Source organism: Delphinapterus leucas, chromosome 13, assembly GCF_059928025.1.
Source record: "Delphinapterus leucas isolate spDelLeu-1000000601 "Yukka" chromosome 13, BTC_Dleu_Yukka2, whole genome shotgun sequence".
Classification (NCBI taxonomy): Eukaryota; Metazoa; Chordata; class Mammalia; order Artiodactyla; family Monodontidae; genus Delphinapterus; species Delphinapterus leucas.
In genome coordinates, this window is record NC_143141.1 from 5,829,830 (window position 1) to 5,841,471 (window position 11,642).

General features: G+C 49.8%; 1 protein-coding gene across 8 annotated transcripts in view; it reads right to left on the reverse strand.

Annotated features, from left to right (window-relative positions):
• Positions 1-7,258, reverse strand: part of IL1R2 (interleukin 1 receptor type 2) — a 48,890-nt gene extending 41,632 nt beyond the window's left edge. For 3 of the 8 annotated variants that reach the window (XM_089922576.1, XM_089922578.1, XM_089922577.1), the window contains exon 1: positions 6,448-7,248. In XM_089922576.1, the coding sequence (XP_089778702.1) occupies positions 6,448-6,461 (14 nt within the window). In that variant the 5' untranslated portion in view covers positions 6,462-7,248. Of the gene's footprint in view, positions 1-6,447 lie in introns of all 8 variants that reach the window. The other 5 variants (XR_016395327.1, XM_089922573.1, XM_022599229.3 and 2 more) reach the window with 5 other exon arrangements.
• Between the last annotated feature and the right edge of the window lie 4,384 nt (positions 7,259-11,642).

Here is an 11,642-nt window from a genome sequence, read left to right on the forward strand (position 1 = left end):
GGGTAGCACCTGTTCTGACTGGTTGGTACTCCTGCCGTGCGGGTTGGTAAATATTTGGGCTACCACCTGCACAGGTGGCCAGTCTAAGCCAGGGGAGAAGTGAGGCCATGGCCAAGGGATGCAGAGGACCATGGAGCCAGCAAGGGGCACAGTGGGGCCACATCAGCCATTGCACTGGCTCTGCCTCCCCTGAAAGACCAGACCCCGGCTTTCCCAGCCAGGAACCTCAGCAGCCGATGTAGCAGGACACTGCGTGACCAGCCAGGTCCAGGAACACCTCCATGGAAACCAGTGAAGACCCCCCCCAGGCCAGCAAGTGTGGACCAGCCGCCCTCCCCACCATGCCCTGGGGACATGGCTTCCCCAGTTCTCAGACTCCTTGCTAGAAGTAGGTGGCAAAGTCAGAAACTCTAAGAGACTGAGCATCTACCCAAAAGAGACCAAATAAATCCAAGAGAGGCAGAGCTGGACCAGCCTAGACTGGAACAACATGGACCGGCAGCTTAAATCCCCCTTTCCTCCTGGAAAGAGGCCTCAGGAGCCAAACGAGATTCTTATTAGAAAAGTTATTAAACGCACATTTTTGTGACTTCGAGTTGCAGTGACTACAAATTTGCACCACGATACATATATTTTAGAAATATTTCCTCCCAAAATTAAGTTGTCAGAACAGATGAGATTTTCTTTTAATGCTTTGAAAGATCATCTTTCACTCCCTGGAAAATATGTCCACCTAGAACGTCTTGTCCTCTGAGGGTCAGAGAAGGCACAATTTTCCCCAGCCCTGGGCCCAGCATGGCCACAAGAGCAGATAAAAAACCAAGAAAGCCAACCACGATAGGAAGCCCAAGCGATTTTGAGTCATAGGGTGTGGGGAAATCCCTGGGCACAAGAAACCCCAGTCATTAGCCTGAAGACATCCCAGACTGACTGGGTTTTCCACAGACCCAGAAAGTCCCATTAAGAAACGCTTTGCTCTTCTCTGGAGCTGGGGGGGAGCACTTCCCTCTCACACGTGTTCCCTCTGGCTTCTCCCAGGATGATGCCGGGGCAGCCAGCTTCATCCCTGGTTCCAGGAGAGCATCCTGAAGCTGGCCGATCTGAAATCCTGCTTCCTCCCCAGCATATGATAGACTCAGGTTCCCAACATCTGGACCTGTGATACTTTGGGGTGCACAAAGGATTTCACTTCTCTGCACCCTTGAATTAGGCACAGCCACATGACTGGTTATCGTGGGAAGGACACGGAAAGGACATAGGTCACCTCCAGGTGTTTCATTTCCGATACCCCACCCTCCAGCCCTCTCTTCTGCCACCCTTGTTCAAGGATGGTGCCTCTGTTGATGGATGGTGGCCACCCTGATAGGAGACTGAGGTTTACTTCCATCCATGAAGCCACTCCCTTGTTCCTGAACGTCTGTTTTTCCTTCTGTTAAACAGGAGAAACACAGATTTTCCACACCAGCACTTGTGTCAAAACAATCTGAGGCAGACAGGTAGTCTACAAAATTCTCTTTTGAAAATGGCCTCAGGTAGCTGTGAGGGGCCGTCACGGTCTGACACAGCTGCCCCGAGACAGTGACGTGACGTGAGCAAGGTGATGGAACAAGCTACTGAGATGTTGTAGGTTATCGTTGCAGTGTAACCCGGAGGGTATATGCACAGCAATCAAAGAGAAGAATAAGGACACTGTGTTCGTTTTCTACTGCCCTGGAGCAAAGGACCACAAACTCAGTGACTTGAAACCAAGCCCCGTTATTAGCTCACATCACTGTGGGCCCAGGGTCGGCCTCTGCTTGGATGGACTCTGCTCCGGGTCCCACGGGTGGACATCAAAGCTTGGGGTCCTGTCCCACGTCCCTGGGGCTATGGTAGAATTCATCTCTTAGGGGTTATACAACTGAGGTGCCCACTTTCTTGCTGGCTGTCAGCCAAGGCCACTCTCAGCAACTAGAGGCCACCACTGTTTCCTGCCCTGGGGCCCCCTCCATAAAACGGGACAGTTTGTTTCCTCAGGGCCAATGGACCACCTACTTCACATCTCTCTGACCTCCTGACTCTGACCCCTGGACCCTCTTTTAAAGAGCCCAGCTGGTTGTGCCGGGAACACCCAGGATGGTCTTCCTTTTGATTAACTTCACATCAACTGACCGGGGACCTAAAATACATCTGCAAACTTCCCTCGCCTTTGCTGTATAAGGTAACCTAATCATGGGAATGCCATCCCATCCTGTTTATATTACCCACCCTCATTCAAGGGGAGGGAGCTGCACAAGGCATGCTCAGTGGGGGGCACCTTAGAATTCTGCCAACCACAGACAGTTAAGAAAACATGCTGATAAATACTAGCTCTAGAAAATTTAGGACACATCCAAAGCCATACATTGACTTCCTTGCTCCCCAATAAGAAAACCTCATCTCGAATATTCTAAAGCCTTCCTACTCAAAGTGTGGTCCCTGGACCAGAACCATGGACATCACTTGTGAGAAATGCAAAATCTCAGGCCCCACCCCAGAACTAGGGAATGAGAACCATCTGCTTTTTAACAAGACCCGCAGGTGATTTGAGAAGCATTGATCGTAAGGACTGGCTCATTCTTAAATAAAGTAGGCAGATACCCACGGGGACTAAAAGCGGGGGCGCTATTAAATCCCTGTACCCAGATCACCCCAGCCCTCTCAGGGTGGTTCCTGAAATTTTGAGGTCAGAACCTCATAATCTGATGATGGTGGTGATGGTGGTGATGGTGGTGATGGTGAGGATGGTGGTGGTGATGGTGAGGATGGTGGTGGTGATGGTGAGGATAACTAACACTTATTGAACATCCACCATGTGCCAGGCACTGGGCAAAGTCTTGACATGTATGATTTCTTTTACTTTTCCCAATACTTTACAAACTAGATATTATTATTTTTGTTTTAGAGATAAAGACACTGAGGCTCACAGAAGTTAAATAACTCCTCCAAGGAAATACAAATAGAAGTGATGGGGCCAGGGCTTGGCCCTCATCCCTTTCACTTAGGGGTGATGGGATCAGATTGTCACAAATAGTCAAAGCTAATCTGGGAATCACAAACCGGGGGTCACAGCCCTGTTCAACTTGTGGATATGCATTTTTTCAGCTTGGGTGGTGGTGTTATTTTTCACTGAATGTCTTTTCCGAGGGACAAACTCATTCCAGTGGGTCATAGGCCCTGTCACTCAGCCTCACGGATTTGACTTACTGCCTGGCCCCTGAATACTCTCAGGTTAGCAATCCCCAATTAAGTCCAAGCATGCTTAAATTTCCTCTTGACATTTCATGAAAAATTTGAGGGTTTCCCTGGTGGCACAGTGGTTGAAAGTCCGCCTGCCAATGCAGGGGACACGGGTTCGTGCCCCGGTCCGGGAAGATCCCACATGCCGCGGAGCGGCTGGGCCCGTGAGCCACAACTACTGAGCCTGTGCGTCTGGAGCCTGTGCTCCGAAACAAAAGAGGCCATGATAGTGAGAGGCCCGCGCCCCGCAACTAGAGAAAGCCCTCGCACAGAAACGAAGACCCAACACAGCCAAAAATAAATATAAAAAATAAATAAATAAATAAATAAAATTTGAGTGGAATACTTCCCAGAAATTCTTTAAAATAGCAAAGAACCCCTGCTCTCTAATCCATCCATTTCATCAGATGAATGAAACTAACGTCCAGAAACAAACTTCTATGTCCAAGTCACATAGCAAGATGACATCCTGGTTTTAAACTGGCCTCCTTTGGCCCACAATCAAGTGCCACAACAACTTACCTCGTGTGTTCAGGGAATTATTTGTGCTCAAAATGCAACAGAGGTTCTTAACTAACGTACGCTCCAGAAACGCTCAGATGGAGTTTCATACAGATTCTCATGCTACTGGTTAAGTCAAATGCCCATTTATCTAATGAGAATCATCAGATACATGACAGGTTTAGAACACAGGCTCTGCAGGGAGAAAGAAGTCCCTAAGTAGTTTATATAAGTGGAACGGGGAGGAGTATAAGAGTAGAATAGAGCAGTGGATCCCAGCCTTAGCTGCACATCAGAATTGCCTGGGAAGCTTTCAAAACTCCTGCTGCCTGGGCCCCACACCCCCAAGTTCCTGACGTAATTGGTCCCAGGTACGGAGATTTGTTTTAAAGCTTTCCAGGTGATTTTAATGCTCAACCAGGTTAAGAACACTGGAGCAGGGACTCTAAGATTCTGGAAGACCAACATCACCCCCATCACTATTTTTCCTGTGACCCCACCGGGTCTGGCTTATCTGCTGATCACAGACGCTTCCACGTCCCTTTCATCTTTTTGCTGCCTTCTCCCTTCCTTCTTTAAGCAGCAGTCCTTCATGGGTAGAGAACAAAATTGGTGGGAAGCTGAGGTCTAGTTTCAGACTCTGAGGTACTCACTTATTCCTGCTGATTTGCTTCTGGACATGAAACCTCCTCTCATCTCCTAAGGGAGTGTTTCTCCCAGACCAGTAGCCTCAGCATCACCTGGGAACTCATTCGAAGGGCAAGTCTTCAGCCCCTCTTGCCCTACATCTACTGAATCCAAAATTCCGAGTGGGGTCAGCAATCCATTTTAATAAATCCTTCAGGTGATGCTGAAGCAGGCTGAAGTCTGAGACCCACTGATTGGAGACAGTCATGATCAAGTGTCCCCGTATAGAGAGCAGGTGATGGTGACATAAAAAGACCACCCGAAACTATACACTTGCACTGCTTCAGCTGTGTTGTCACTAGACTGCTATCCTAGGGTCTGTGCGTCCTGATCACTCAGGTGTCGATTGTCAAACAATTGGGCTTTGAGGGTGCGGTAGGAGTGGGGATATTGAGGGGAAGGGCTGTGGCAGGTGTGGAAAGGTGGGGCGGCGTCCCGGGCCAGCTGGCAACAAATGGTGCGGGGACCATCCTCACAGCCCCACGACCCCGGCCAAGCTCCCTTTCTTGCCTGTTACGATAACCAAACAGGCTAGAAAGTGGAACATACAATTAAAACATGGGCAAACTGTAATGAGGTTTGAGGGGAAGTGCCCCTTCTACCGTGCATGTAGGAGGAGTCCCCCTTTTTGAGCTGGTGAAGAGGGACCCCCACTCTCTTGGGGAGGGGGAGCTCAGGGAAGGGTGAGCGGGGTGGGGGTAGAGGTGCAGGATGGGCTGCCGGGAGGGATGCCCCAGCATCCCACCGCTGACATCGAGCTGCCGGAGGGACTCAGAAGGTCAAGTCACTCAACTGCCTCAGTTTACAGGAGAGGAAATTCAGAAGGATGACAAGCCCCGAATAGCATCACACGGCATTAGGGCAGAATGGGACCAGGGGCTCCCGAGGGAGCTGGGCGCCAGGAAGAGGCAAGGCCTCCAAAGGGGAGTGGGAATCGAGAGGGAGGGCATCTAATACAGAGAGCAAGCTTTTTTTTTCTCGGTCGTGCCGTGCGGCGTGTGGGATCTTAGTTCCCCGACCAGGGATCGAACCCACACCCCCTGCGTTGGAAGCGCAGAGTCTTAACCGCTGGACCATTTAGGTAGCAACCCCGTGAGCCCAGCATTGTGCTAAAGCTCCGTGTGATTCGGATTCATACGCCCTTCCCTCCACCTGTGAGCCTCACCGCCAGCATCACGGTTTACAGATGGGGAGACCGGGGCGCCGGGAGGGTGAAAATAAACTGCGTGGGTTACTTAATTATAATCGAGGGTAAAAATGATTTTTTTAAAGAATCGCACCCAGTTTTCTTATTACTTCACAGGAATGAAGCAAGGGATAAAGATAAGCTTAACACTTCCTGGCTGTTGACTACTGGTGGACCATCTCTATTCAGTGATACTTTTTCACTGGAGAACAGGATTTTTAAAAGACAGTTACTATAAGAACAGGTGCGTGACGTCACACAGCCAGTAACAGGCACAGCTGGACTGGAACCCGGACGCTTTAGCCTCTGGGACTCACACTTAGCCACACTCTACCTGCTACTCCTCCAAGACGGCCGTGAGGGTTGGTCATCAGCCAACACGGAGAGCTCAGGCACTGGAAAAGTTTCTCATACTTTAGAAAGCATCCCACGATCCTTCCAAAGAGGAAAGCTTCTAAACTCAGTGTAAGTCTCAGAGGCACAGCCTCCCCTGAGCTGGACACAAACCCTCTCAGCAACTCCTTTCCTCTTACTGATTCCACAGCACTTTTGCCGGTCACTTCCAATCAGAGAAGGTCCCTAGAAATCCTCCAATCCAGCCCCTTTTTTGACAGATAGAGAAACTGAAGCCCCAAAAGGTCAAGGTCACTTTCACACAGGTGAAGAAGGTCACAGAGATGAGGAAAGTCACATGGAGGAGGCACCGGGGATCTGGAGACATCAGGAAAGCCTCCTGAGGTGCCCTCCAGAAGTGATGGAGCCCAGGTGTCCTGACTCCCAGGTCAATCGCCCTCCCTGCCCTTGCCCCCTCTTACCTGCAGCTCTGCATCGTTTGCCTGGTGCTGTCTCCTGGGATGGCTGCCAGGCCTTTCACCTTCAGTGGGAGCTCAGCGGTCTGGCAGGAATTTATACGTCCAGGGATTTCCCAATCGGGCTTGTGTCACTCCTCCAACCGGGTGGCTGTGAACACACCTTTTCCCTCCTCACTGGGAGCGCCGTCTCAGCTGTAGCACTGGGTGCGTGATCACTCAGATGGGGAAGTGACCAAAGAAACTCTGTGTAAGTTTCCCTATTTTTTGTGACTCGCTAAAAGTTATATACTTCCAGCTGTGAGGTGGTTTTAAAGTGATGTGTATTTTGCCCAACCACGGCCCCATTAAAGAGAAAAGGAGGACTCTGGGGCTTTAACCAGCGAGGTATGTGCCGTTTCCCCCCACCCCATGAAGTCCTTCTAGGGTTAGGAGACCCCCACTGCCAGTCTTACGTGATGTTTAGTTGTTAGCAAAGGAAGGGGGTGATTCTCTTAAGTATTTATTATAGTGTGTGGGATTTGGCTAACTGAATAGTTTAGAGATGGAAATTCATGTCTGTACAAAACCAGTGTCTCCTAACCACCCAGCAGCCCCAAAGGTGATACTGAATGTGCCTCTCCCCCTCAGGGAGCTCCCCGTGGAGCTAGAGAGGACGGAGCCCCAGGGGGTGAGCCTGGACCCCTGCTGTTGGAAAGGAAGGACTTTTCCAAATGTCCTTAAAAATCCCTGTTACTAACCTTAATGACATCTGCTGTCTGATTTATTCAGATACTGAGGCTCTTACAGGTGAAAAGGCAGATACAGAAACTCTTTTAGAGAAATCTTAGGAATTTCATACCCAGAGCAAATGGCTCACAGTCAGAAGGGCCCGCCGGCATGAGTTTTATCCTTTTGCTAACAAGGAAGGTAACTTTCAAGGGTCACAACTCAGATGGATAAATAATATCTGAGAAAAACAATGCTGAAGCAAGATGGAAACTTAGAGATGGTCAAATCCATTCTCCAGTTTCAAGGAGATGAAACTGAGGTCCAGGCACATAGGGGGACCACAGGTGAGTTCACTGGATTAACTGAGTGTGTGTATAACTTCATGATGGGGTTCTTATGGAAGCTGGTAATACCCCCAAAAGGAGTTTATTGGGCAAAGAGTAAATCTTACCTTGTAACTGTGTTTATTCTTTTTCCAAGGACCAGTTGAAGGGGGAATATTTGTTTCTGTTCCATAATTTTGACATGGTAAAACTGAAGAGTGAGCTATACATTTGGGGTCAAGCCAAGGAAGTTTCAAGGGTGTGAATTCACCCGAGCAGGTAAATCTCACCAAATACCATCGTCATTCCAGGATGAAGGGCATGTCAATAACTGAGTCCTCTCCACACCGTCTCTGTAGTCCACCAAACACATTAATCCAGCTGACCTGCCTTGGTTGAGATCCTAGTCACTAAATAGCATAGGACAGCCCACATTAATAGACTAGCCAAAGAAAGGAAGTGCAATCGTGCAATGTGCCTTTGGCCCTGCTGAAGGGTAACTGCTGATCTTGTGATCCATAAAGAGGAATTTACATAACCTCAGCTTTTTCTGTGGGAAACATTGATCCTCAAGCCACAAGAATTGTTCGAATCTTTGAATCGTCCTTTCAATAACTAACGCCTTAGACTCACAGCCACCCAAGCACAAGTCCCCCGGCCTGCAGCAGGGCAGGCTGACCTCGGTTTACTGGGCTTTGCTTTATTGCAATTTGCAGATACTGCATTTATTACACATTGAAGGTTTGTGGCAACCGAACTCTTTGCAAGCCTATTGGCATCATTTTTCCATTAGCGTTTGCTCACTTCGTGTCTGTTTCACATTTTGGTAATTCTCCAAATAATTCAAACATTTTCATTATTACTGTATTTGTGATGATGATCTGTGATCTTTGACATGATTGCAAAAAGGTTATGACACACTGAAGGCTCAGGTGATGGTTAGCATTTTTTAGCAATCAAGTATTTTTTAACTAAGGTATGTACTTTTTTACACATAATGCTATTGCATGCTTAACAGGTTACAGTAGAGTGTAAACATTACTTTTATATACGTGGGGAAACCAAAAAATCCATGTGGCTCACTTTATTGCAATATTCGCATTATTGTGGTGGCCTGGAACCGATCCTGCAGTATCTCCAGGGCTACATTTTCTGCACCCTCCTTCCCCTCCAGGGCCTACACTGACCTGTTCCCACTGTCACCAGTGCATTGGTTCAATTTCTCCACCAACTGATGGGAAATAAACAAAGCACAGAATGTTCCGTAGTATCTCGAAATCCTCTGAGGTTTGAGGTGAAGGTCGCCCAGGATGTCTATTGCAAGTGTTGAAGCAATGAGTCTTCATTTTTTAGACTCAGGAGGACTTTTCAAAGTCTGTTCTGGTTCAGAAATCAGCAGCAGCGTCCTCTGAAAACCCTGTCAAGATTTCCACCCCCTTTCCTTCCTTGTGCTGTGGAGGCAGAGGGTGTGGGAGGTGAGACGGGAGCTGGCGGCCAGGACGGCATGGGTTGGCCACTACGCCATGTATTACAGCGCGGGCTATTTGTCCCTGGTTTTATGGAATAGCCTCTGTCTTATTATCCCCATAAGCCCACTCATACTTATCAGATCAGAGTTCTTTCATTTTGATTCAAGAAAATATGGTCATCGAACCTATAGAATCAATACAGCAATCAGACCCCATAAAACTGAAAATTCTAAGGCCTGCTCTCGTCAACAGGACAATACAGAAAAAAACTTGGTCTTATTCACGGAGGCAGGAGAAAAATCATTCCCTTCTCATAAACGACTTACAAATTAGCAAACATAAAAGGAAAATATCTACCACAAATGGGCTTCAGTCTCCTCAGCTGTAAAAAGAGAGGGCTGAGGTCAATGAGTTCTGTATTAGTTTCCTTTTGCTGCTGTAACAAATTACCACCAACAATGGCTTAAAACAATACCACCTGATCCTCTTACAGTTCTGGAGGTCAGAGGTCTGACATGGTCTCAAGGGGCTACAGTCAAGGTGTTGGCAGTGCTGAGGTCCTTCTGAAGGCTCCAGGGGACAATCCTTCTCTTACCTTTTCCATGTCCTAGAGTTTGTCCTCAATTCCTTGACTGCGGCTCCCAGCACATTGCCCTTTTTTCCCCCGGGCTTCCATCAGCACGTGGCCTTTTTTCTTTGACCTTCTTGCCTCCCTCCTAGGAAGACTCTCGTGACTCTATGTGGGGCCCACCCGAATAATCCAGGATAGTCTTCCCACCTGAAAATCCACAACTTAATCACGCCTGTAAAACCCCTTTTGCCGTATAAGGTACCAAAACCACAGGTTCCAGGGAGGAGTTTGGTGCGCTTAGGGGACTATTATATTCAGCCTTGACAAGCTCGAAGATTCCTTTCCCGTCCTCAGAGTCTGTGCCTAACGATGCTACAGAGTGTAGGGAATGGGTCTGCATAAGTGTGGATTGGAAGAGCGCAGTGCCCGTCACACCTAAAGGTCAAGGCTGTCTAGACGGCGTGGCGTAGAGAGCATGCACAGAGCATTCGAGAGCTGCAGGAGAGATTTTGTTTAGTATTCAGTTATTTCCAGCTCCTCCTTGGCTTTCCTCCTCCTAACCTTGGTTCCAGTGAGAGACACCCGAAGGGATGAGAACTCTAACGGCCACTGCCCACTCTCCCCCCATCCTGCCCACGGGGCCCAGGGCATGGACAGAGGCCAGCTGGACGCTGGGCCCGTGTCATGCCTACACCCTGTCCCCAGGGCACCCAGCCCCGACTGCCTCCCCACCAAAGGCCGCAGAGCTCCCCATTCCCCCCACACACACACACGCACCGTTGCATCCTGCATCCACAAACCAAGCCCTCCCTCTGCCGTGGGCTCCAGAGACTCCAGAAGGCTGCTCTGATTCGAGGTCCACTGTCCCTCTCTGTGCCCCTGCTTCCCTCTGCCTTACCCTCCACCTCTGGGCTGGGGACATGGGGCTGGCGCTGGGAACATGGCCCATCCAGAAGAACAAACCTAGAAGCCGACCTCCCAGGGCACTGCCAGGCCACGCGTGGAGGTGGGACCATGCTATCCATGGGTGGAAGGGGTGTAGAGACATTCCATTCCTTTAGAACGAGAAACAGCAACGTTTCCTTGTCCTAGAGATTTGATTTCTATGAGAAGCAACGCAAGGATTATTCATGCTGATATCACTCTGCTGCAGAGAACCAGCCGCGTGTCCCATCACCGAGGGTGGCCAGGAAGACATGCCTGCCAACAGTGCCCGCGGCTTCCCGTCTATCCAGACGGGAAGCGAAGTTTCCAGATCTGGCCGCCCTCCCCACACCTCCCACCTCCTCCGGCCCTGATACCCCTCCAGCTTCTATAGAGCCCCTGCCCCCAGCTTCCACTAAGTCATGGGATGGTTCTCTGCTTTCTAATAATCTCAGTGACACACAGAACATTTGCTCAGCTGACACCCAAGCGCCATGCTTCTGGGAAGCAGTGATGGTTCCTGAATCACTCCGCCAGGCCCCAGATGCACCCACGGCCTTCTCATCCGTGTGTCATGTAATGTAAAAAACCGCACCTGGGCACGGGCACCTGCCAACCCTCCCGACAGGCATGCAGACTTCAGGCTGAGCCAACTCTGATTTGTCATCTTCAAAACACTCCAGGCCCCCAGGTCAGGAGGTCAAGGGCAGGCTCCACAGGATTTGGCTGCTGGGCTGAGGACCTCGGGTGAAGCGAATCACAAAGAGGATGCGGGTTCCTCAATGTCCCTTTAGGGTCTGGCACTCCAGCTTTCACAGGAGGTGCCATTCCGTGCGGTTCCCGGTCACCCCACCTCACCCAGCACTCCCGGAGCTATTACACTTGCCCCAGGGAGCCTGTGTGGGATCAGTGACCTCACACGGCTGTAGCTGGCCTCAGTTCATGAACCGTGAGCAAGGGACCCCCCCACCAGAGAGGAAAAGGAAGGGGACGGTCACCCCTAACGTGGCATGGGAGAGACCGGCTGAATCCGGAGGACAAGGGGCAGTGACACACCAATCCATAGTTTATGGACTGGACAGTGCTCTTAGGAAAGACACTTTAAAACGGATCTGAAGTTCAGAGCCAAGACCTCCCCTTTACTCCGCAAACCGCCCTGGATTAACCAAGTCTTTTATTAAGCACGTCTGTGTTCTAGCTTTG